The sequence below is a fragment of the Anabrus simplex genome, chromosome 9 (assembly GCF_040414725.1).
Source record: "Anabrus simplex isolate iqAnaSimp1 chromosome 9, ASM4041472v1, whole genome shotgun sequence".
NCBI lineage: Eukaryota > Metazoa > Arthropoda > Insecta > Orthoptera > Tettigoniidae > Anabrus > Anabrus simplex.
The window spans coordinates 11098023-11125838 of record NC_090273.1 but is presented as its reverse complement, the minus strand read 5'-3'; the positions used below and the strand labels follow the sequence as shown (position 1 = coordinate 11125838).

Here is a 27816-nt window from a genome sequence, read left to right as displayed (position 1 = left end):
GCACTCCTCTGGGGCAATGGTTAATGGATGATAGATGAAATGAAATGATAGTGGAGAGTGTTGCTGGAATGAAAAATGACAGGAAAAACAGGAGTACCCGGAGAGAAACCTGTCCCGCCTCCGCTTTGTCAAGCACAAATCTCACATGGAGTGACCGGGATTTGAACCACGGAACCCAGCGGTGAGAGGCTGGCGCGCTGCCGTCTGAGCCGCGGATAAGAATTAAATTTAGAAAAAGACAAAAATTAACAATTGTTTTAAAAAATGTTATATACAGCTCAGGATTAGATAATATCAACGTTACAAGTACTGGCTATTGATTTTATAAGTGGGAAATAATTAAATATTTATGTGCTGGCACGGATAGATTCTGACAGATGAAGTGCAGGATTAATAGTGTAAAACTAAAATCCCCTAGTTTACAGACAATTGAAGTCCATTTGTATTATTGACAAACAGTTTGTATAATGAATTCCATTTCTTATTTTAAAATTGATATTTGTTAAATATTGTTTGTTAAATAATTCTGCAGACATACTTGGAAGACTGCTAGCGACATTGAGAGATCTATGGCATGGTTTTTGAATAAGTAATTAAACGAAATACTAGACATCCTTAGTAATATCCAATTATTGTGAATTAATACACCGACTGAGCAAATGTCATGGGATAGCGGAGCACTGACGCGCAGGTGTGTTGTCTGCGCACCACACGCCCCCTGTGCCAGAGGAGACCTTGTGAGCAGTGGCTGTGCATGTGACAGGTGTAACATGGAACGTCGTCGTGAGCTGACACCGTTCGAACGGGGTATAGAGGTCCGTGTCCGACGGATGGGAAGTGCGATTTCGGAAGTGGTGCGGGAATTCTGCTTCACACGATCGACCGTGTCCAGGGTGTATCGTGAATGGTTGAATGCGGGTGTCACCGTCCACAACAGATGAACGACCGGCCGTCCAGCCACCCTCAATGACCGTGACCGGCGACATCTGAGACGGATTGTCAATAGTGACAGACGGGCAACCGTGCAACAAATCAAGGCTCAATTCAACATAGGCCGTGCTAGACACGTCTCCCAGTGGACAATCCGTAGGAACATGGGTTCTATGGAGTATGAGAGCCGGCGCCGCACACGGGTGCCACTGTTAACCCAACGTCATCGGGCACAACGACGCGCATTTTCCCCCAGTTACCAGGGATGGACACTGGAACAATGGCGTAACGTGATATCACGATTTCAACTGCACCATGCCGTTGGGAGGCACCGTGTATGGCGCAGACCACATGAAGCGTTGGATCCCTCCTTCTTCGAATGTGTGGTCCAGGGCGCTGGTGTCTCTGTTATGGTATGGGGTTCATTTTCCTGGTATGGAATGGGACCCCTAGTTGTTCTGGAAGAGACTTTGAATGGTACGCGATATGTTGAGCTGCTCGGAGACCATCTCCACCCATTTTTGGCCCAGACGGTTCTGCGGTGTTTCAAGATGATAACGCGCCGCCACATCGCTCCCTCGTCGCCTGGAAATGGTTCCAGGAACATGCAGCGGAGGTCCAACGACTGCCATGGCCACCCAGGAGCTCCGATATGAACCCTATCGAGCATATCTGGGCTGTCCTGGAACGCAGGCTCCGTGCCATGGATCCTGTACCCACGAACAGACCAGCATTGGCGGCCGCTCTGCAAACGATTTGGTGTCAGCTGCGTCCAGAGGAGTACCAGGGACTTGTCGACTAACTTCCACGGCATCTCACTGCAGTTCGCAGGACCAGAGGAGGCCCCACACGCTATTAGGTGACTATTCAATGACATTTGCTAAGTCAGTGTATGTTGTATAAGGAATATTTAAAGTACATCCAGCTACGTAAGTTTTATTTGCTTTCTTTGAACTGTATTCTTGCCAGCGGATCACTACTATCTATAATACCATTTATAATTTTGTGTAGAAACATTTGTTGATACAATTCTCGGTGAGCGTTTAATGGAATTTAGCTCAATTATTTTAACAAGTGACAGTGAAATTCTCAGCCTGTATACTGACTGTAATAAACCGTTCGAATTTATTTGGAACCTTTTCAGTTTTATTTCTATACTAGCTCTGCTGGGGCACTTCACTCTTTGAAGTGATCTTTTTCTAGATTTCTTTATTGCGACGTTGACTGAACTCTTTTGCAAATATAAAGTTATTGCTGTGTTTAATTTAGTTCGGGATCATAATTTCGCGTTAAACTATTTTCTTGTGGCAGCCCACATTGTAAGGGAACTAGAGGGTCCTTTCAAACAAGTAAGTTATTCTTCTTCTTCTTCATGTGCCATGTACTCACAGAACGTTGGCGATCAGTAGCATGATCTGTTGTTTGTCCATAGCAGTTCTGAACAGAGTAAGCTTTGTCATCCCAAACCACTGGCTCAAGTTGCTGAGCCATGATGTCCAACTTCAACCCGGACCACGTTTTCCATTAATTTCCCCTTGGAGTATTACTTGCAGAAGGTGGTATTTAGAGTTCCGCATCATATGACCAAAGTATTCTAGTTTCCTTCTCTTGATGGTAATGAGAATTTCTGGTTCTTTGTTCATACGGTGCAAAACGTCTATATTGGTCATTTTCGCTGTCCAAGGTATCTTCAGCATGCTTCGGTATGTCCACATTTCAAATGCTTGCAATCTCTTGCACATGGTCTCAGTTAGTGTCCATGCCTCAACGCCGTACAACAGAATGCTGAAAACGTAGCACCGGAGTAGTTGTGTCCATAGTGGAATGGAAAGGTCACGGCTTATCAAAAGTTTCCTAAGTCTCTGAAAAGAAGTTCTGGCCTGCTCAATTCTGCATCGGATCTCGTGAGTAAGGTCCCAGTCATCATTGATGTGACATCCCAGGTATTTAAATGTTGCCACTCTCGCGATCTGTTCCTTCGCTGTTGTGAGATTACCTCGAATGCCATCTTCTTTCCTACTTATAACCATCCACTTGGTCTTCTTTACATTAAGCCTCAAGCCCATTGCGCTGCTGGCTTCAGTGACAGCACTAAGTAGTTCCTGTAGATCCTGGAGATTGGTTGCAAGTAGCACAGTGTCATCGGCATATCTGATGTTATTTATGATGAAACCATTAACCATAATTCCTTGAGTCTTTCCGTAAAGAGCATCCCGAAAAATCTTTTCTGAATAGATGTTGAAAAGCATGGGGGAAAGAATACAGCCTTGGCGAACTCCTTTCATAATTGAGACTTCTTCCGAGACACGACCATCAACTCTTATGCCAGCACACTGGTTCCAGTAAGTTATAGCTGTAAGTATTTACGTCTCATGCAATAGATATTAAGCACTGCCACTGGAACTGTCACAATCAGCCTAGGGACCGCGTAAACAGTGGACTCAACATAAATATTGGTCATTCTTGTTCACTCCTTCTCAACTCTCATACCGATGGAGGCTGAACTTGGACTTAAATGGCATTCAGCGTGCCACAGTTCATCTCAGCGACCCAGAAAGCAATGGATTCGATACTAATATCGGTCATTTTTACACATCAAATCTCCATTAGGGGTGCTAGTAATGTCTTACCTCCACAGTATTTTTTCCAGGTAGGGAGTAATGTATGTACCAAGTTTGGTTGAGAGCTGTGCTAGAATATACACATATTCATCTGTCATTTCCGTGAATTTAGACATTTTTCTTTTCACCCCTTTTAATACCCATTCCGAATTGGGCTGAACTTTGACTTACACGGCATCCAGAGTGTCAAATTCCATCCTAGCACTCCGAAAATTAAGGATTCGATACTATTTTCGATTATTTTTATAAGCCATCCCCTTCCTACTCCCACCTCTAAGGCGGCTAGGGGTGGCTTATCGCCACATTGTTTGTCTCCAGATGGTAAGTCATAAGTGTACCAAGTGCTTTAGGAGGAGATGTATTTCATAAAACATGGCGGCGTGTTCCCATCCTCTTATACAACATTTCTTAGCAGACTATCATTAAACCAAATATAATAAGTGAGTTATTCCACCTTTTCATTACAAATTAAATATTGTTTATTAATTAAACATTTAATGCCACTAGTTTCGACCTGTTTAAAAGTTATCTTCAGCCATATCGCGTGTAGAAAAAGTATTTGAAACACAGTTGTTTTAAAGATTGTCTTAAAACCTATAAGTTTGACACTATGAAAAATTGTTTAGAAAATTTCCTGGAAACACATTTGTTGTAAGAAATTATTTCGCTTAGCTGTAGGAATGTATGAGAAGAAGAAGTCTTAAAATATTCTCCTTAGTATTCAAGAACGTAGTCTTGCTGAGATGTGAAAATGGGCATATACGCGTAGTGTTGTTCAACTCACATTTTACTAAGGCATACATGCTCAATTCTACATCAAGATTATGAATGATTTTAAAGTGTATCTACGCTTCGCAGTGATAAGAAGAATATCGTAAGACTTCTTCTCCTCTACCACAACAACAAAATTACTCATCACAGAACACGTATTGTATTTCGTTCAAACAACTTCCTAAACCCTTTCTGGAGTAATAAGAACAGATTGTGAGATTTTCAGCGAAATCAGTCCAGTAGTTTTTGAGTCCATTCGAGACGAACAAACAAATCTTCATTTGTATATATTGTTAAGAAGAGGATGCGTGCTCATCGCGCTGCCGGGGTTAATTATGTGTGTATTTATTGTGAAGTTGATTGGTATTTTACGGACTATTTTATAGTTTTAGAGTCATTGTTTAATTTAACGTTTTAGACTATTTGTTCCGCGTGGAACTTTGTCCTAGTGGCATGTTCTATTTCTCTTACAGATGTTTAAAGCACAATTCATAGTCCCTTTTCTTTTCAACATCAACCTCTTCCGCCTTTGCGTTTCCTCCTTCAAACCTCACAGTTGGATCGATAACGATGTCGACACATTTAATCCTGATCACATGTCCCGCAATTTCGCTCTTGAGTCTTATTTCCTCTGAGTTTGTCCTCATGGTTCACTACAGTTCGTCCCTTGATCTTTGTTTCCATCTTTCAACTCTTTTGGGTCCCAGTATCTTCCTCAGGATTTTATTTCTTATTTTTCGGTTGCTCTGCCCCACGCCTTGCTAGTGACATCGTACCGTACTGGGCGTGTAGTGCCTCATCTTCGCATACGTTGATATGTTTCTTTTATCGTACACTCCTTTGGTCGCAAGGCAAGTCCTCCTCCGTTTTCACCCGCTTTCCCCCCTCCTGCTCCTTTCTGTTACGTATTCTCCAAGTGCTGAAAGTTGTCTACCTTCTGCACGGTGTCTCTGGTGTTGTTCAGAGTCTTTGTCTTTAGCTGGTTACATACTAAAGGTGCTTCCTGACATTTTTCAGACCTCTGCATACGACTTTTGCGTATGAGGAGTGTCTGTTCAGAAGTGCTATTTCTGTCTTAAGCTGTGGGAAAAGCCCAAGTGCATGGAACGTACCCATGATCGTGTTTGGTACAACTTTTAAGTAATTACATCTTTCTGGTCCGAATTGCTCATGGCGGTCGATAATATTCAACTCCTGCAATGCATGTGGACCAAATGCAGATTTATTTTTTGGAAGGGAACAGACACTCCTTATACATATCCGATGCCTACTAATTAGAGATTTATATTACTCCCAATATTCTAATTTTCGCAAAGTATTCGAAAGTTAAAATTAGCCCTTAAAACATTTTCCTAAAATTTTGTTATCATTTTCTGTTCAGCCCATTTGGTTTTGTTGCATTTGTGGCAGATAAGATCTACATCACTGGCGGTTTCAACGGCCAGGAGTGCATGAACTCTGCGGAAGTGTATGATCCAGAGACGAACCAGTGGACACTCATCACTGCCATGAGGTCACGTCGGAGTGGCGTCTCTTGTATCGCCTACCACGGCTGTATCTACGTCATAGGTAAGTGATCCATTCCTTTCTTCACATGTGGAAATATATCGGCAATGGTCTGTGGAACACGTTGGAGCAGAAGGGTATCAGCGGAAATATTTTCGTGGGCCGTCATATCCTCCCCGTACTCGCAGTCAATTTTTGTTTCTATCTTGGCTCATAACTGAAGTGCGACTTACTATTTACCAGAATTTATCTACAGGGTGAGCATTTGAAATAAGATCCAACGTGGTCCTACTTCTCCAATCGGCGAAATGACAGCCGTCTTGCACAGGAGGTGCGCGCGCAAGCTTGTTAGTGAGCGAATATTCTGCTTCCTATATTCAATCACGAGGTGTATTATGTCTAGACCTGGGATTTCAGGCTCTAAAAAATTAGTTTTAGGCCCCTAAAATAGTCTTTTAAAACAAGTAAATAGGCTTTTAAAAGAGAAAATAGGTACTTAAACATGTTTTAAAAATGTATGGATAGGCAGGAAATAGACTTTAAAATATTACAATATACACTTAAACTGTAACGTGATACTTTTTTACTTTAACAAACGTGGTATCCCTATTCTTCACCGAAATAACTGCAAAATTAAGACAGAATAAAAAGACATTTATAAAAAACAATATAAAAAAGTCATGTGTCAAAAACGTTATGGATTATATGATATATCATTATCAGTACTGATATAAAACCTTAATATTAAACTCAATGTACACAATTACAGCACTGTAGGCATCCAATAACGGTGTAAACGCGAATGGAGTATGTGTTTATTATTTGTAACATTCCTACGGTACTTTCATTCGTAGTTTGCTTTACAGTACATAACAATAATCTTCTCCAAATTTTCCACAGTCAGGCTGTGTCTTTTGTCTGTTAAAATCATTTTGAAAGCAGAAAAAGAGCGCTCCACACTCACAGATGTTAGAGGGGCATAGGAAAATTTACCTACATTTTTCAATTCAATTTCACTTGGCAAGTCTACCTTCTCCCCATCCATTCCCTGATGCACCCTTTTCAGCACTGAATAACCTGGGTCGTTCTGCAGTACGCTAGACCACTTGTCTCTTATTTTATACCCTACCTTGCCCCTAGCACCTTGTATGTTATTCTCAACTTCCTCAATTACAGAAATTTGCTGTTTGAGACTGTTTCCTTTTCCCTCCATTTGTGTAATGGTGACTGGAAAAAATGAAAAATTTGCCTGAATATACGCAATGTCTCTCTGAACACTGGAACAATCATTTAACAGCTCTTTGACAGACGACACACATGCAGAGTTGTCCGTTAAAGGCAAATTGTCTATCACAGTCATGATTTCCTCCAGATGTTCTGCATAATACAGGGCAGCTTCCATCCAGGAACCCTAACGGGTGATGATTGACTGTGGTGGAAGGGGAATAGAGGGGAGTTTCTCTCGAAAGATGGCTATTCTTGATGGAGCCTTACAGAACACTTTCTTCATTGTTGAAATGAGAGTATTTACTGCAGGAAACTCGGCCCTAACTGTTTCTCCGAGTCTGTGCAAGGTATGGGCCATGCAAGTAACATGAATTAAAGAAGGATGGAAAGTTTTGAGCAGAGGTGCAGTGGCAATCATGTAGGAAGCAGCATCGGAGACAAGGAGAAGGACTTTAGAATCAACACTCCAAATTGCAACCCCTTGTTGGTGAAGTATGCAATGCTTTGACTATTGACTTTCTCAAGCTGTTTAGAGCAAAGAAGGTGAGCGGTAGATCCCTGATTGGGTTCCAGTTTTCCTACTATAAGGTTAGCAATGTACCTGCCCATAGAGTCGGTGGTTTCGTCCACACACAACCATATGCAAGACTCCCCATTCCTCCCTGATTGACAAAATGACCTCATTGTAACAAATATGTAAGTAGTTTTTCTTTAATGTAGATTCTGATGAAATGTGCTGCTTGGTGTATTTCTGTAAAAAAATCTCTGAAAACCGTATTATGCACAGCATTCCAGGGGATATTTGCTGCAACTAGGGCTCTACACATATCATCATAGAAATCATTATGTGTTGAAGGAGATATAGTTTGTGTGTGCAGAGTCTGTCTAATGTTACTTTTCATGGCTGCTTTCGCTTTGTGACTGGCAGTATCTGCATGCTGCTGACGGTGGCATTTTTTCTAATCTGAAATCTAAAATACAATAAAGTGATGTCAATTAGAGACTAAGATGAGGAATATAAAAGGCGAGCTATTGAATAAAATTTGTAATTTTGAACTATTTAAACTAAGCCATTATTACTCTAAAGTTAATTAAAAACAAGAACACTACAGTTCCCGAAGGGCCTTGGATTTCAATAACGGTTGCTACCCAGCTCATGACCTGCAGATAATGGGTGGAGTGTGGTCAGCACGATACATCCCTCAGTCGTATTGCCTTGCCTTCGTGACCCTTGCCCACTGTAGCTTCTCAATTGTCCTCACGATGCTGCGTCACCACCGTTCCAGACCTCATAGATTTCTAAATTACTGCCGGTACTGGGAATCGAACCCAGGTCGCCTGGACTAGGTCTCTACAATTATTTAGGGGAGCAAATATCAAAACCTTAGTTTTAGATTAATATGAAATTTAAGATATATGCACATATCTGTTTATTGCAGTACTGGCAGAAAATAATCTTGCCATCAAAAGTCATCCCTGGAAATTGTACAAGCCATTGTTGTATAAGCGCACTCTTAGATGATTTCGTTTTAGGCATGATGAACTATATTCGCTTAAACAGATGTTCTTTGCTCGTTGTTCTTCTGAGTGAATCCTCCACCTCCACCCTTCACTCAGCATTCCTTTGGTGACAGTTGTCTGGGAAGAGCACATTTCTGTGAAAAACCCACCCTCTGCTGTTCTGCTCGTTCCAGGGATGTCTATTGTGTGATTGTAAAAATTACAGAAGTTGAATTTTATTATAAATCTATAAAATAGGCATTTTTAGGCACTAAAATAGTAAAATAGGCTCCAAAGGTCCAAATAGGCATTTTAGGGCACCGCACTATAAAACTCTATTATTGTAAGGGATATATCATGAAACGTCGACATATTTAAAAAAATGTTATAACGTAAGGAACGAAGTAGGCATTTGCCTTAAAATCCCATGTCTAATTATGTCTCAGTATATGTTTACTACTGCTCACAGTGTATTTATTTGATTCATATGAGTTAACTCAGCCAACCCTTCAAGTTCAAAATCGAATTCAAAAAAGATTCCCTGTCGTACAAGTTTCAGCTCTTTATAATAGTATCAAAAATCGCGTATACAAGGCAATTTCACACGCCCTACACTAACAAAATATCTACCGGGAAAGTGACAACATTACGGGACGTAAACTACAGCGAGTGATGTATAGTTTGTTAGAGATGTCAAAATGTGTGGGCAATGAAGAAGCTGTGCTCGACCTTCAAATCACAAAGTTACGCTATAAGTCAATACTTCAGTACACTGTATGATCTAACAAACCAGAATAATTCTGAAATGATCTGTAACGGACCGCTCCAGCCATAAATTAGGGAAGTCAGTTAGAGAAAGATATTGGAAGCGAAACAATACAATGGTAGATGTGTTGACTTCAAATGCTGAATTTTTGCAAAAGAACATGTGGGAAAAACAGGATGGTTTGAAACTGAATTCGGATTAATACATGGATATTCTTTCTACTGTATTTATAAATGCTATGAATTATATCATGAGAGACGTATTGAAACAGGAACGCTCGTACTTGTGGAGAGCCTGGGTTAACGCCAAGGCGTGTACGGTTCATGCTTTAGAGAGTACGAGAGAAGGGCAGTGAAATGAGTTCATTTTTTAAAGTGGAACTTGCAGTTTATTAAAAAAATCATAGAAATTATATCACCTTTTACAGACGAATAGTTTGAATGCCCTCAAAGATGTGGAGAAGGCGTCATCCTGCGGCGTCGGTGTCGTCCCACGGCGGTTGTTAGCCCTTGATGTTGAAGGAGACTCGAACCCAGAGGCGGTCGTCTGACGATAGTGCAGCGTGGAATAGTTGTTGAGTTTTGTATTCCTTGAAAGGCGCAGAGAAATGTAAAACTTTCGCACAGAATGTCAATAGAATCTGATACGACACTTCTCTACCACACTGCACTGCAAATTATGGCGAGACACTGTTTACTGGCCGAATAAGTTCCACTATAAATGGTGTTGGACGCACATTTGAAAAGAGAGATGAATTCAAAATCACAGTTCTGTGAGAATAATGCAATAGTCACTATCGAACTTGAAGTGATAGGCAATGAAAATAATCTGAGATACGATGGTTTACCACTTCACTTAATCTCAGTCGGACACAGTCTCTGCACTGTTTGTAATGAGTACATGCAATGTTCTAGCACACACACACGCAGAAATAAATTAAAGTTTCTGCGAAGACAGAGAAAAGAAATAGTTTATGACACAGTCTCGTGAAAAGGAACCAAGTTCTGTTACGACTCAGTCTTAACAAAAAATCACATAGTTTCTCGGAGATAAATTTTCCACTGAGGCACATTTTTACACGTAATTTAATACAACTTTCCGGCGATAAATGTAGACACAGTCTTTTATGAAGGGAATTAACATAGCCCCTTGAAAAGAAATAAGGGCACCGTATTTCACGAATCAGCACAGTCCTTGAAAGGAAATATCAGCACAGTTTTATGAAAGTAAATGTTAGCACAGTTCTGTGAAATGGATTGACACAGTCTTTTGAAAATGAAGGTTGGCACAGTCTTATGAAAGAAAATGTCGACACAGTTTTTCTCACGGAGTGAATTGACACAGTCTTTAAAAGAAAGGTTGGCACTGTCATTTATGAAACAAATAACACTGTCCATGAAAAGAATTGTACTTTCACTAGGGCACAATTTCACGAAATATCCTAACAGTCTCTTGTAGAGGAAACAACTAAAGCACAGTCTTTATATCCTAAGTCCTTTAAGCACAGTTTCAAAATATCAAGTGATTACTGTACAGTCTCTTCAATTACACAATTTACAAAACGAAACTCGGCTCGACAGGCTGATATTATCAGTGAATAAGCTTTCGCTTACACGCGAAGTTAGAGTCCACAGAGAAGTCTTTCAACACTCGTATTACGTACTTTCAAATCCCGGTCCTTAGGCGGGCAGAGTAACGAACTCTATCACATCAGCGAGACGACTGGTTCATGACAAAGTACTGTGACACACTGACACACTCTGCTCTCTTCGATTTTTTTCTTCGAGGGGGGGCCCCCGAAGCCTGCTCCCACCGCGTGACCATCGACTCAATCTACATGGCCTCCGACATGCTATTAGTTTGTAGTAAGAAAGAGACAGCAGGGAAGAGTGGGAAATATACAAGGAGTATCTGCCTGTTTCCATGTCAGACACGTTACCAGGCGAGGTTTTATTGGTTGGATAGTGTTAAGGTGAGGTATTGAAGGGTAAGGGAAAAACCACATAGGCAGAAAAGAGAAATAGCCTACATGTAAACCTGACATCTTGCGATAGCACATGCAAGGATGTGGGTTGGAAAAGTCCAGTGGTAGTGTTAGTTGGGAACAGGTATCATGCACAAGTCATAAACCTATTCCTCGCCATTCCATCTGCCAGGGGATCAGTCCGTCTGGGAACTGCCGTGACTAGCGCGAGCCTTGCCGGCTGCGGAGCTATGCGTCGAGTACCATTAGAGCCCGCGGCACAGCACCACCTCCTTGGGGTCCCTCGTACCTGGTCTCCGATCCCGGAGAATGAGACCAAGCCCGCCGAGGCGGGAGCCTCCTGAAAGGGGGTGGGTCGTGACGCCGGGCCTCCTTCCTCTCTGCCCGCGCCATGGCCCGGTAGACTGGGCAACTGCGATGGGAGGCCGGGTGCCCCCCGGCGCAGTTGGCACACACCGGCGCCTCCGTAAGTGTTGCGCAGGCCGTGTAGTGGTGATCACCCCCACAACGGTTGCACTTCACTTGGAGCCTACACCTCCCCTGCGGTGGCCCCACCTCAGACAGCCGAAACACTGAAAGAGCTGCTGAGGGGGACGTTTCAATCTCACCTGACTGCCGCTACCCCCTGAGGTCCTCTCGTGATTGGCTCCTCGCTCGGCTGCTGTCCTGGGAGCAGTCCTGGATTGTGGCTGGGTGGCCCTCTCCTGGTGGGCCTGGGTCTTCTTCTTCCTCCTGGTCCTGGGGCGGCGTCTTCTTCCCGGGGGTCTCTTTTCGGCAGGGAAAGAGGCCTCTTCCTGGTGGCCCTCCTCCTGGCCTGGTGATCCCCGGGTAGCGGGTGGTTCCGTTGCGTTGCCGTCTTCTTCTTTCTCATGGCTGGCGGCGGTGGCGTCGGTCGGTGCTAACACTCGACTGCGTTCCCTGTCCTGTGGGGCGCACATCTATGTCTGCAGCTCGACGGTCACACTGGCAGGCTGAACTTGGACAGCAGCCTCCTAACGCCAGGGGGCGTCCTCCTCCACTGCTGTGCTGCCATCCGCCGTCGTTGGCGCCCTCCTTGATTGCGCCCGGGTGACAGGCCCTTCCTGGTAGGCCTTGGTCTGCGTCCATCTCGCAGAGGTGGTCCTTTGGAGGAGCGGTCTGCGTCCACTTTGCAGTGCCGAGCCGCTCATCCTGGGTCGCACAGTCGGGGCGCCAGGGGGCGGCATGCTCCACCTCCGTGGTGGCGTAGCTTGTCTCCGGCGTGGACGGGAGGACTAAGTCGGTATTAACCGCCTTATTCCTCATCCATCGGTCCTTCCTGTCCGTCTGGGTGGCGGCCGTGCTGGTAAAGCGCCTCCATATGTAGGCGTCGAACATCCTTGGAGCGTAGTCTCTGCCTGGTAGCCGGATGACCTGGTATATCTGAGAGAGATCCCTCGCGATATTGTCCAGGTGCTCCTGCCTGTGGTCCCTGATGATCAAGCCTCCAGGGAGGAAGTTCTCGACGTGCTGCGTAGGGGAGATCCTGGCCCCTTGGACACGGCATGGCGCATCATATGCAGGACCATGTCCAGCTCAGTGGCTGCGTCCTTCCCCCAGCATGTAGTACACGAGGAGAGCCGAGCTTCTAAAAAAAAAAAAAAAAATTCAGATCTCGGCCATCTTTCCGCCGATTTTAATGAAATTTTGGGTAGTAGCATTTGTTGTCCAAGCCTACAAGATGACGTTCTCGAAATTACGATTTAACCTTCCGTTCGTGATGAAATGCCATATAATCGAATAGAACTTTCGGTGTGACGTCACTTGGCCTTGGCTGGCACTCTGTAGCAGCACTTGCTTGCATGCTGTCCCCCATGATGCCTGCGCACTCGGCGCTCGTTTTGAATCCATTCAGTCGGGTGTTAGTGCGTTCCTCTCAAGAAATACACGATCGCGAATGGTCGCAGGGCATTCCCGTTTCAGTATATGCAGCTGTTCGCTGATGATGATGTAAAAGGAAGGGCGCGAGGTCTAAGAACAATTTCCTACAATAAACAAAATATTGAGTGTTACAACCAGTGTGCATATAAACAAGCAGATCAGAGGAAGTGGAGAAGGAAAAGGGCAATAACAATTGAAAAGGATGGTACTGATATTGCGAAGAGAGTTAGAAATGAATAAATTGAAAATCCTTCCATTAATGTCAATGTACGTATTCTGGTTTATTAGATCATGCAGTATACTCAAGCATTAACTTATAGCGTAACTTTCACATTTGAAGATCGAGCACAGTGTTGCTGACGTATTTAAAAGCTTCATACGATATCTTGTTCAACATTAGCTGGTAATGTCTACAGCTCTACTGCTGAATGGAATGGTCGTGCTCAGAGTTGACAAAATGTTAAATACAGACTTCTTTAGAACTCATTCAGTGTTCTAAACATTTCAGGGCGATAGAGTATGTACTGTAGTGTAGACTTCTTATACACACATGACCGTCCTAAAGGACTTTAAATGCTGAAAGTTTCAAGTCTGGTTTGATCACTTTGGGGACTATCACCACTGTGTAACATATGACTCTTGTCTCTTCCTATTCAGAGGATTATGCTTTCCACAATATTCAAAATTTCCATCGTACTCCTGAGGAAAATGTTTTCCATTAGCAGCCAAGACTGCACACGCGAACTGTGTGATGCTGTCAGTGATATCAACACACTTTACTTTCCTGACCTCAAAGTGGGACAAGATCCTCTTTAGTAATTAATTATCATCCCTTCATTTCTTGAATTCATTGTCATCATCATCATCATCATCATCATCATCATCATCATCATCAATATTACTATCGACTTACACCAGCTCCAGTTGTACGAGCCCCATTCATCTCGCCCTGTCGTTGAACCACTATTCTTCCACTAATTTTTCCAAATCATGATCTCTCTGCAGCACGCCCTTCCTCTCGGTCTTCCCACTGGTCGACTTCCGTTCACTCGAATTCACTGGCAGCAATGTAACTCATATTTTTTATGTGAAAGATGTAATTCTAACTTTTCTTTCATATAAGGAATGGACCTGATTTACAGGTGGATTCAATGGCATCTCGCGTATGTGCAGCGGTGAGAAGTACAATCCGGCGTCGAACACGTGGACGCAGATCCCAGACATGTACAACCCGCGGAGCAACTTTGCCATCGAAGTGATTGACGATATGATCTTCGCCATTGGGGGCTTTAACGGGGTCACTACCATCTACCACGTGGAGTGCTACGACGAGCGAACTAACGAGTGGTGAGTCGACTATCGACATCTTATGTAGACTACGGTGACTTTTTAAGGCTTTGTGTGCACTAGAAAGAACATTTGGTTGTAAAAAATAATCCAGTGATTACTAGGGTTAGCTTGAAAGATGTAACACACATAATTTGCACATAACATACCTAGTTGCAATTTATTAAAGAAACAGTTTTATTTAATCTCACCTTGAGGTTGTATGGTAGCAAGTAGCTCTTAGGGAAAATTTCGAAAAATGCGAATATGCATTTTCATAAAATTATGAAAATAAATTGTAGCGTAAAACATTGTTTTGTAGAAATGATGTAGTTCTTTTGTAATAATTGTAAATGTCGAAAGAGTGGATTTAACACATTTAGAGATCATCGGCGAAAGTACAGTTCACTTCAGCAATGTACAAGAGAGGCCACATTCTCGTTGCACACAACACTGAGCATTCCTCACGAACATGTTGTTACTGGACAGACCAAGTTAACCTGATCCACTTTTCTCAAAGAGGCCACAAGAAAAGTCTGTGTAAGTCTGTGGAGTACATATTATGTAAATTGACAAGTTATAGAATAGTCAAACACTTGCAGGATTGTAACTAGGAAAAGACCTCGACAATGTCGTCATATTGACAGCAGACAACAGTATGATGGAAAACGGGATAAAAAGTCAGGTTGTGAGTTGCACCAAGGGGAAAATCCTCTCTGTTTTAATTACTGTGTTGGTGTATGTCGTGGGGAAGGAAGCGGCCGTATTCTTAATGTACAGCCCTAGCATTTGCTTGGTGTGAAAATGGGAAACCACGGAAACCCATCTTCAGAGCTGCTGACAGTGGCATTCGAACTCACTATCTGTCGAATGCAAGCTATCTAGGGAATATAATACATAATATATAACAAAAACCTTAAAGGTTTCCACCTATTGGATACTATTTATTGTGGCCTAAAAAATTACATACATTTGATAAAGCTAGTTTCGGTCTTGCTAGAGACCATCATCAGTCAAACTAATTAAAGTTAAGGCACGGCATGAATTATCTATATACATATACAATAAAAGTTTTGTCTGTACGTAGCTCAAAATTTAAAAAGGGTGGTATTTCTGTATCGGTAATGCTTAAATAATGGTTTTATCTACTTTCGTGTCGTAAAGTCTTCCGTTTCTCGTGATTTATCCGGTCCAGATGTTGGTGATAATCAGACCTATTCCACTCTTATTCACAACTTGGCAGATGGCAGTGCAGACCACTGGCGAATGTTTTCAACGGCATCTAGGGCCTCTTTTCACGAATAAATTGCTTTCTCCTCGTTGCGCATAGCGTGTCCGACATATTCTAGCTTCCACTGCTTCACGATTTTCATTTGCTCTTTGTCTTGGTCGATCCCCTGCAGAGGTCCATCCAAGATATTCTGAGGAGTCTTCTGTAGATGCACATTTCGAACGTGTCCAGTTTACTCTCTGTTGCTTGCGTTAAAAAAAATAGAATATGCTTTTTGTTCGGGGCGTCGACCCATGTTGATCTTTTGCTCCTACTGGCACCATATTGCATGAACCTGCGTGTAACGGGAATGGCGGTAGTGTGGAGTGTTGCGCGTGAGGATCGGAGGATTAAGGACGTCACAAACACCCAATCCCCAGGCCAAGGATATTAATCATTTACAATTATAAACCCCTGACCCAGCCCGGGGCCGCCGCGTGACAGGCGGACGCGTTGCCCCCTACACCGCGGGCCGAACTGTTGCTTGCGTTAGTGTCCACACCTCGACTTTCTACAACAGAACAAGGTAGACATAATATTTGACGATGCGCAGTTTTTGTCGATAGGCTCCAGGCACAGCAAGTGCCTCATTTTAGTGTAGGTCGAACTGGTGATTTCTATTCGGGCTATGATTTCTGAATCGGGGTCCCACAGTGCGTTGAGACTGCTTCCCAGGTGAACTCTCTGAATTTCTCCGATGTCAGCCATTTCTGTGCGATTTGTAACCACGAACTTGTTAGTTTTGCTTCGCTCGCAGTTCACGCTCGGTTCAGATCCCTCAGGTTGGTGGCTAGCAGGACGGTGTCGTCTGCGTACCGTAGGTTGTTTAGGTACTCCTCGGAGTAGATGTTGAGCAGAGTAGGGGAAAGTAGGCAACCTTGCCTGATGCCCTGCGTATTTCTGATCTTCGACTCGGACTCGCACGTGCTGTTGTAATGACTTACTTTAAAGCACTGCCACTTTATGTAATCAAGATACCATAAAGCCCTAACTATGGAAATACTCGTAACTGAGGACAAACAAATACAGCCATAAATGAGCACTGGTGTACGTATAAAACTATGAATATCAATATCAATCAATACTGATCTGCATTTAGGGCAGTCGCCCAGGTGGCAGATTCCCTATCTGTTGTTTTCCTAGCCTTTTCTTAAACGATTTCAATGACATTGGAAATTTATTGAACATCTCCCTTGGTAAGTTATTCCAGTCCCTAACTTCCCTTCCTGTAAATCAATATTTGCCCCAATTTTTCCTCTTGTATCCCAACTTTATCTTCATATTGTGATCTTTCCTACTTTTAAAGACGCCACTCAAACTTATTCGTCTACTAATGTCATTCCACGCCATCTCTCCACTGACAGCTTGGAACATACCACTTAGTCGAGCAGCTCGTCTCCTTTCTTTCAGTTCTTCCCAGCCCAGACTTTGCAACATTTTTGTAACACTACTCTTTTGTCGGAAATCACCCAGAATAAATCGAGCTGCTTTTCTTAAGATTTTTTCCAATTCTTGAATCAAGTAATCCTGGTGAGGGTCACATACACTGGAACCATACTCTAGTTGGGGTCTTACCAGAGACTTATATGCCCTCTCCTTTACATCCTTACTACAACCCCTAAACACTCTCATACCCATGTGCAGAGATCTGGTATCCTTTACTTACAATACCATTTATGAGATTACCCCCATTAAGACCTTTCCTTATATTACCATCCAGATACTTACAATGATCCCCAAAAGGAACATTCACGCCATCAACGCAGTAATTAAAACTGAGAGGACTTTTCTTATTTGTGAAACTCACAATCTGACTTTTAACCCCGTTTATCATCATACCATTGCCTGCTGTCCACCTCACAACATTTTCGAGGTCACGTTGCAGTTGCTCACAATCTTGTAACTTACTGTACTTATCACTCTATAGAGAATACCATCATCCGCAAAAAGCCTTACCTCTGATTCCACTCCTTTACTCATATCATTTATATATATAGGAAAACATACAGGTCCAATAACACTGCCCTGAGGAATTCCCCTCTTAATTATTACAGGGTCAGATAAAGCTTCACCTACTCTAATTCTCTGAGATCTATTTTCTAGAAATATAGCAACCCATTCAGTCACTCTTTTGTCTAGTCCAATTGCACTCATTTTTGCCAGTAGTCTCCCATGATCCACCCTATCAAATGCTTTAGACAGGTCAAGCGGGATACAGTCCCTTTTACCTCCAGAATCCAAAATATCAGCTATATCTTGCTACAATCTTACAAGTTGAGCTTCAGTGGAATAACCTTTCCTAAAACCGAATTACCTTCTATCGAACCAGTTATTAATTTCGCAAACATGTCCAATGTAATCAGAAAGAATGCCTTCCCAAAACTTACATGCAACGCATGTCAAACTTACTGGCCTGTAATTTTCAGCTTTATGGCTATCACCCTCTCCTTTATATGCAGGGGCTACTGTAGCAACTCTCCATTCATTTGGTATAGCTCCTTCAAGCAAACAATAATCAAATAAGTACTTCAGATATGGTACTATAACCCAACCCACTGTCTTTAGTATATCCCCAGAAAATTCCAGCTGCTTTTCTAGTTTTCAACTTTTGTATCTTATTGTAAATATCATGGTTATCATATGTAAATTTTAATACTTCTTTAGCATTAGTCAGCTCCTCTATCTGGACATTTTCCTGGTAACCAACAATTTTTACATACTGCTGACTGAATACTTCTGCCTTTTGAAGATCCTCACATATACACTCTCCTTGTTCATTAATTATTCCTGGAATGTCCTTCTTGGATCCTGTTTCTGCCTTAAAATACATACCCTTCCATTTTTCACTAAAATTTGTATGACTGCCAAATATGCTTGCCATCATGTTATCCTTAGCTGCCTTCTTTGCTAGATTCAATTTCCTAGTAAGTTCCTTCAATTTCTTCTTACTTCCACAGTCATTTCTAACTCTACTTCTTTCTAATCTGCACCTCCTTCTTAGTCTCTTTATTTCTCTATTATAATAAGATGGATATTTACCATTTCTTACCTCCTTTAAAGGTACAGACCTGTTTTCACATTCCTCAACAAGTTCTTTAACACCATCCCAGAGTCTATTTACATTCTTATTTACCGTTTTCCACCGATCATAATTAATTTTTAAAAACTGCCTCATGCCTGCTCTATCAGGCATATAGTACTGCGTAATAGTCCTACTTTTAAAACCTTCCTTTCTATCACATTTATTTTTAACTACGACAAAAACAGCTTCGTGATCACTAATACCATCTATTACTTCGGTTTCTCTATAGAGCTCATCTGGTTTTATCAGCACCATGTCCAGGATATTTTTCCCTTTAGTTGGTTCCGTCACTTTCTGAATCAGCTGTCCTTCTCATATTAACTTATTTGCCATTTGTTGGTCATGCTTCCTGTCGTTCACATTTCCTTCCCAATTGACATTTGGTAAATTAAATTATCCCGCTACAATCACATTCCTTTTCATGTCGTTTCCAACATAGCTGATTATCTTATCAAATAATTCTGAATCCGTGTCAGCACTGCCGTTTCCCGGTCTGTACACTACAAAGACATCATGTTGCCTATTATCTTTAGAAATGAGCCTTAGACCTAGACTTTCATGTTTCTCATCTTTAACTTTTTTTGTAGCTTACAAATTCTTCTTTCACCAGAATGAATACTCGCCGTCCCACCATTCCTATCCTATCTCTACGATACACACTCCAGTGCCGTGAGAAAATTTCTGCATCCATTATATCATTTCTCAGCCATGATTCAACTCCTATTGCAATATCTGGTAAATATATACCTATTAAGTTACTTAATTCTATTCCTTTCTTTACAGTACTTCTACAGTTCAACACTCACAGTTTAATGTCATCACTATTTCCAGATCTCTGTACCCTCATCACCGCTCCCTAGACAACACAGTTTCCCTGAATGTACCTCCCTATTACCCTTCTAAACACATTTCCTAACTTATACGTACCACTGCGATTATAGTTACGGAAGAAATGAAAAGGAAAGGAAAAATAAAATAACTTGTTTTGTGCAAAAAAAATGAAAGAAAAGAAATATTGTCTAGGTTAGTACTCAAATATCACACGACAATTAGGTAATTAATATACTACTATGAAGTCATTCACCTCAATATTTTCACAGTTTGTACAAGTGATTTCTGAAGAACATGAAGCAACATAAGTATGAACTGTAAATAATTATAAATACAATACAACTCTGTTGGTGGACGTATAGAACAGCTAATACTGAAATATTATAATACAAGTTTAACATTTTAGTTTAAATTATTGTTTCCTTGAGAGTGGAGTCACTGTGTTCACAGAGGCTTGCAGACTGAAGGCTGAAAGGCATATCGGTCTATAATGATGAAAGGAGGTAAAACGTTCTACTGTATTCATGTTGTAGCACCCGGCTTCACCTCGTTTCACAACTTTTCCATATTTTTGTGATAACATGTATTATCTTGTCTTCCTTGCAGTCAGTCAGGTTCTCCTGTTAGTGTAATCATTGTGCTGAAACTATTTCCCTTTGTTCAAGGTATGAAGCCACAGATATGAATATCTACCGCTCGGCTCTCTCCGCCTGCGTAATCATGGGTCTGCCGAACGTGTACGATTATATCCACAAGCATCGCGAGCGGCTCATGGAGGAGAAGAGGCAGAAGTTATTGGCGCTTGAGACACAGCGCAACCAACAAAACACGAACATAGAAGTGATTCAAAACCTTAACAATCAAAACAACAATAATAACAACAATAATATTGCTGCTGCAGCTGTTGTCAATGCCCCCAATCTGAACCTCAATATTAATTTGAATCTCCCAGCAAACAATAACAATAATGATGAGAATATGGAAGAAGACAATGGCCAATAAAAAAACGAAAAATGAATATTGATGAAGCAGACAAAATGTCTGATGCAAGTGACGATAAAAGAGAGCTATTTTTGATGGTTTTAAATCTGAATACCAGGAGCGAAGTGAAGGGGAGTGGTCTCTATAACTACGTCACGAATGCATACTTTTGATGGTGGTACCGTGTACTGGGAAGTGCGCGTGGAGGAGAGATACAAAGATAAGAAATTGTTCTGTAGAAAGTTATTTTAATACTCTGAATATTTATGCTGGTACATAATAAGGTTTAGAAAAAAGTATATAGCAATAAAGATAATTTCAGATTCCTAGGTCTAAAACATGTTTACTACAAAAATTCAATCCGTAATTTTACCAGTAACAGCACATTGTTGGTTTAGTAAGCAGTTTAGCCTGTGGTAAACTGTGTTGAAATCTTGCAGCATTTCCGAGACTAAAGAGACATCTGTAGGGAAGAAGGCTGAATGTCGGGTAGAGACCACAAAACTGGAACAAGCGGATCATTTCGAGTAACAAGCATGAGGATAGAAGGTACAGATAAAGGCTAGTTAGGAATAAACTGTACTGTATGGATGCAGCTATACGCATAAATCATGGCGTGATGTAAGGTGAATGGAGCAGGAGAATAGCGGGCAGGATAAGAGGTGTGGAACTAAATGAAGTCTTTGAGCTGGTTGCAAACAGAGGATTTTGGAGGCACTTAGTTAATTGACCGAGGTTTGCAGACTGAACGCTGAGAAGTATTACAGTCCATAACGGAGATGTATTTATGTTGTGATTCCCAAGCTTTTCTGTTCGCGGTGCCTTTCGCATGGCAACCTGAGCTATAACATCCTTCATAATTAGTTGCTGCTAGAGTGATGACGTACATTGTGTCAACATAAGTGAAACACTTAATTATCACAGAGAAACGTGTAATGAACGTACAGATAAGTACATTTCCTCAAAATCTAGAAATCATACTGAAGACTGCCATCTGCATTGATTTCCACTCCGTATTTACACAGCGGCTGTACAGATAACACACAAGTGGAATTAACATTCGTTGATCTTCATTTGTTATTGACGTAGAACTCACTTCTTTCTGGTTCTCAGTAATGAACACATGCGGCAAAACTAACGACACTTTCATTTTGTTAGTACAGTATGAGTTACCGCCACGTGTCACAACGTTTCTGAAGATTAATGAACATGTTGAAGTACGAAGGTTGCAACACTGATGTTCGGGAATATTTATAGGTAGGTCATCTGACTTGGAAACGTGCTATGGGTCCTTGCTATTCGGGGAGCTTAGGCGATCTCTTAGTATGTTTACAGAAGGGGAGTGACTCCCCGAGCTGTACTTCATCTTATTGGAGGGGTACGTTGCTGGCGCGACAAGAACACCACAAATGGGGCAATAATGAGGTCTCGGTAGATTACCTGTTGAATGCACGTCCATTCAGCTCTTTATGTCCGTCATAGAGTACGATATGGGGACTGTAACCCCTGTTGGAAGAAACGTCCATGATTCTGTTTTGTGGTGACGGTTCTTTGGCATCCTCTCGTTGACATATCAGTGATCCTGTACGACGGAACTTGACCAACCCCCGGGATCGACCGCGTGTCAATCTCATCAGAGGAGTTAATGAGACCTAATGAACGATGTGATGTATGATAACAAGAAGGGCGAAGTTGAAACTCGGTGCCGGCACATAACCTATTCATAATACTCAAAGCTCAACGTTCCATCCAACGGACGAATCACCATCAACAGGCTCAATTCATACAAACACTGCGGTGATGTTTGGATTTGAATCCAGGATTTTTGCACCCAATCTGTTGGTTAACATTCTGATGGTATAAACTGTTTCGACGAACGGGAGTCTAACCCGCTAACCACGGTGCCAGACTTGACGTCTTAACGGCGGTCTGGTTACCGTCAATTAGGTTTTCAAACAATGTTTTAATAATATTCTGAGTAAGTGTCTATTATTTAATGATTTAATATGGTTTTTCAAGGTTACTCCAAAGAGGCGGCTATTCATTTCATTTGTAATTTGTCGTACTATACAAATGGTTATTTGCAGTTTGGAGAGAGTCCATGAGAATATTGGCGGCAATTTCTTCTAGTTTCAAAATACTAATGCTAAAACTCCGAAAGAACTTCCTATGTCTCCTCGAGTACCAGACTCCAAGTTTTGGAGCAGAACGTTGTATTTCTCCTCTACAGCCTCTTCTTCTCAGCATCAAACTCTTCTGCTTCTGTGTTTCCTTCTTTAAACCTTACACTTAGATCGATAACGAAGTCGATGTCGATTGCTATGATGTCAGGGCGCCCATGGCAACCCACAGATAAAAGACATGGCACTTCTACACGTTCTCGACTTTTTGAGATTACTAGCAATACAGCTCAGAGCCTGTGGTGTCTATTGTTTCCGGCAGGAATGAACAACATCGCACTGACGGCAATGGGTTTTTTGGGTTCTACTGCGGACTACAGGTGTTCGATATTGACCTGTCCTACGACCAAATACAGTAGAGACAGTACGTGAAACTCAGCGAGATATCGAGGGACAGCTATTAGAGCGGCCCCAGGGGCTCTGAACTTTGGAGCGTGGGTTGGCGACCACGGGGCCCTCAGCTGAGTCCTGGCATTGCTTCCACTTACTTGTGCCAGGCTCCTCACTTTTATCCATCCTATCCGACCTCTCTTGGTCAACTCTTGTTCTTTTCCGACCCCGACGCTATTAGGCTTGCGAGGGCTAGGGAGTCTTTCATTTTCACGCCCTTCGTGGCCCTTGTCTTCCTTTGGCCGATAACTTCATTTTTCGAAGTGTCGGACCCCTTCCATTTTTTTCTCTCTGATTAGTGTTATATAGAGGATGGTTGCCTAGTTGTACTTCCTCTTAAAACAATAATCACCACCACCACCAGCAGCTATTAGAGCTCTCTCTAGCGGATTGACTTGAGAACTACTGATTATGTCATAAGAGCACGTGTATTTGTGTGTGAAGTTTTTGGTGTTATTTATGCGTTTTCAGTGAGTTGACATAATTAAATAGTAGCGTGTGTCATTCCTTGATATCTCCTCACAACATGAGAGAAAAGGTATGTGCTATGTTTGGCTGCGGTAACTATGAAGTAGAGAAGAACGCGCGGTCTTTCTACCGTTTACCTCGTAACAAGAAAATGTAAGTAATATTGTGTTTGCATATATATTCTTCCAGTGACAAAGAGATTTTTATAGTACTTCATAATCTTCTGACCTGCTGGACCCATATTTTAACTGGCTTAAAATATAATACGCATATTTTATTGTATAGTGTAGCAGTTAACCTTCAATACCGATGTGTTGTTGAAGGTGTGATCTGTGGGTTTGATTTAATTCAGGAAAATACATATGCATATGAGTGTGGCTGGTTGTGTTCCAAGTTACCCCATTTGGAATGCCGTAATGCGTTGTCAAGCAGTGAAGAAAATATGGGTGCTTTAAGAAATGTACACATTTTGTTGAAACAATTTGATGATGCAAATTTGCTTTACCCTAATGTAATGGCATTTTGCTTATAGGGAAATTTTGAATGTTTTTGAGGCTAAATTTACAGATTTTCTTTCTGTTAGTAGGCTTCAAGTTAAAAGGAAAATTGTCCAGCTCTTAATGTAAATTCATTGAGTCATGTGTGTAAGGAATGTGCGGATATTTTTGTTGACAATATTAGTGTTTTAATATGATGATACAATGCTTTTAAATGAGAAAAAAGAAAAATCTTTCCTTGAACGTTCAGGCAGGAATTCTAAAACTAAAAAAGTAATGCATAAATGAAAGATCCAGCCCTTTTACAGCAGTCCATTTCACATCTTGACTATATGTCTAATTTCAGTCTTTAAATAATAACCTGTTAAATAATTCTTCATTCATTTATCCAGAATTGCTTTAGCAACTTTGAAGTTAATATCTTAGTAACACTTTCTTTCTAGACGTAATTTATTTATCCATTTCCGTATATACATTTCCATTGATATTTGAATTTAGCGCGTATTTTCAGGTCAAGCCACTAGGAGCGCCACTTGCAACTTGTCTCCCATTTTAACAAGGCTAAATCTGGAAGCGTCGCGTATTGTCTCCACTGTATTTGCGACTACGGTGGGGTCGGGGTCAATTTTTACAGATCTCATACTGTTTATCTCTTAAATTGCCTCTCAATTTCCGCACGTTTGGTTCCTCATCGGTAATGAAACCAAAACGCCTAAACTATCCTTGATTTGACCCTCGAAGTTCGTAGACTGTTCGATAAGGGGTCTGCAATGGATTTTAACTGATTGCACATACAGTATTTATGTTTTGAAGGAAAGCTTCCCATTACGTTCGAATAACTCCTAACTTCCTGGAACTGTAAACCATGGAATCGGGACTATCGGTAAAACAATTATTACTTTACAGCACTCTTAATTAATTTCTCATTATTATTATTATTATTATTATTATTATTATTATTATTATTATTATTATTATTATTATTATTATCTCAGTATCATATAAGTAACCTCGCCGAAAGTTTTTGAAGGGGTACATTAATAATAATAATACCTAATAATAATAATAATAATAATAATAATAATAATAATAATAATAATAATTTCGTGTTGCTATTTCTAGCCTAGTACAGCCCTTGTAAGGCAAACCCTCGGATGAGGGTGCGCGGCATCTGCCATGTGTAGGTAACTGCGTGGTATTGTGGTAGAGGATAGTGTTATGTGAGTTGCAGGGATGTTGGGGACAGCAGAAATACCCAGCCCCAAGCCATTGGAGTTAACCAATTAACCCCGACCCGGCAGGGAATTGAAGCCGGGACCCTCTGAGCCGAAGGCCAGTACGCTGACCATTCATCCAACGAGACGGAAAATGGGTACATTGTAATGGATACATCAAGCTGGGTCAATTGTACCTTTTTATTATATTACGAAACTCTGAGTACATGAGATTTTTATGTTGCTGTTTAACTTATTGATAATGCCCGCCTGGTGGCCATGACCGTTAAGGCGTTGAAGTATAAACGGTCTGACACCGAGGTTAGCCGGTTCGAGTCCCGTTGGTTGAAAACATTTTCACCATCAGAATGTTGGCCGGCAGGGGAGGGGAGTTGGTGGTATACAATTTCTAATCACTAGGTTGCGTGCCAAAAGCCTGGATTACATTCCAAACCTCTCCGCAGTGTTCATATAGAGTGAGGGCATATGACGCTGTTGATGGTGATTCGTCCGTCGGATGGAGACGTTAAGCCTTCAGCAGACTCCTTATTGCTATTCGACGGGAGTAGGCTATGTGCCGGCACCAGGTTTCATCCTCTCACTTGCTACTATCATGTATCACGTCATTCATTTCATATCATTACCTCCTCTGAAGCGGTTGACATAAGAAAGGGCATAAGTTATAAAAACCCGCTACGACAGATTCATGTCACCTCATACCCGACCCCGTAGAGAAACGGGACAATGTCACTGATAACATAATTTTTCACTAAGGTTCCTTTTCATCATTGAATGCAACCCCCAGGTATTTCATCCTTTCTTTATAGCCTGTGGAACTGATTTTGGATTCCGCCTATTGTTCTAAAAATAAAAGTTTTCTGCTTCCCATTTTCAATCACTATAGAATTTGGTTTACCAGCATTGAATAGAACACCAACTTAAATGATGGTTGGCAGTAACACTCATTGAAGATGTTGAGTCTTCATTTCTATTAATTAAGACAAGGTCATCTGCAAACCCTAGTGGTGCTATGCTAATCTGATCTTCTACAAACTGGTGACTGAAGTCGGAGGCGTATTCTGTCTCGTTTAATTCCTTCAGTTTGAAGTCGATTGCTAAGTAGAAAGCAGTGGTGAAAGTGGTGAACCTTACTGACTGGGAGTGGTCGCGTCTACTTCAATGTTTACACAGTTGTGTTTTAGGAGAAAAATTATTAAAGATTTGAACTGTTGTTCCGCATCTAGGAGACAGCTGCTTGCTAGCGACGAATTAATAAAAAAATCCTGGTGTCGACACAAAGCCTCTTAGTTGGACTGATAATTCGACTTGCGGTGTAATTTTATTCTCTGATTCCCTTTCAGTAATCCTTCTTAGAATGGAAAAGATGGTTACAGGAAGCCAATTAGCAATTAAATTAGGATCTATCAACTTATCAAAGTGGTACGATCTTTCTTGAATTCTTAGGAACATAATCCCAGATTAACCTTTCGTTGGCATTTCTACTGATAATCCTGTGTTGTATCCTATCAGGATCAAAAGCTGTAATATTCATTCCCTGTAATGCTAGTTCAGTTCTGTCTCAGTTACACAACAGTCCCAATCACTCCCATGAGAATTGTACGCAACCAGTGTAGCAGGATTTCCAGCGCCTATTGTACTGGAATGAAATTACAACATTTGTGAGGTTGGAATTTTTAATTGTTTACCCTCTTTAATGGCTATGACTGAACTGAATTCATTCTTCTGTAATAGTAGTAATGCTGTATGAGGTATTGATTTATTTTCCTTCAAACGTTTATCACGGTGTTGGGTATTAGGACATTGAGAACGCTGTAACTGTTTCCTTCTTGACTGCCTCACTTTCCTAGTTCCACAGTATTTTGCAGTAGGGTGTTCAGCACCCTTGCATTTTGTAGGAGCATTTCCAAAAAATCAGTGAATTGGTCAACAATGTCTTCAAATTTATTGTTATCCCTGTATTTACCTAGTATCACTAAAAACGATTTTCCAAAAGTATTAAATCAGAATCAATGGAATTAACTTTTGATTTATCATCTCTAATGAATATGGAGTCATTCGTTCCAAATCGTTCTGTAATTGCTTTACTATACACAGCGGGCGATCTGACCGTTGCAAGTACAAGAAATATTTCTACAATTTGTGTCTTTACCTGAGTATTCTCTTCGAGGTTGACAGGTGAGATCTCGAGCGAGGGTGGCGGAGTTAATTCATCTTCATGTGGCGAGATAGAACACAGGGAAAAGTATTTCCGAGATTGGTTCTGATGCTAGCTTTCAAAGTTGACGTACATGGTCCTTACATGGTATGATCAGCTGTTTAAAAAGTCAGTTTGTCGCGATGTAATTTGGAGAT

General features: G+C 41.4%; 1 protein-coding gene across 2 annotated transcripts in view; it reads left to right on the top strand.

Moving 5' to 3' along the window:
* Window positions 1–21016, top strand: part of klhl10 (kelch-like protein 10) — a 91460-nt gene extending 70444 nt beyond the window's left edge. The window contains exons 7-9 of one of the 2 annotated variants that reach the window (XM_067153651.2): window positions 5733–5891; window positions 14347–14551; window positions 20379–21016. In XM_067153651.2, the coding sequence (XP_067009752.1) occupies window positions 5733–5891; window positions 14347–14551; window positions 20379–20715 (701 nt within the window). In that variant the 3' untranslated portion in view covers window positions 20716–21016. The remainder of the gene's footprint in view (window positions 1–5732; window positions 5892–14346; window positions 14552–20378) is intronic. The other variant, XM_067153652.2, reaches the window with a different exon arrangement.
* The last annotated feature ends 6800 nt before the right edge of the window (window positions 21017–27816 follow it).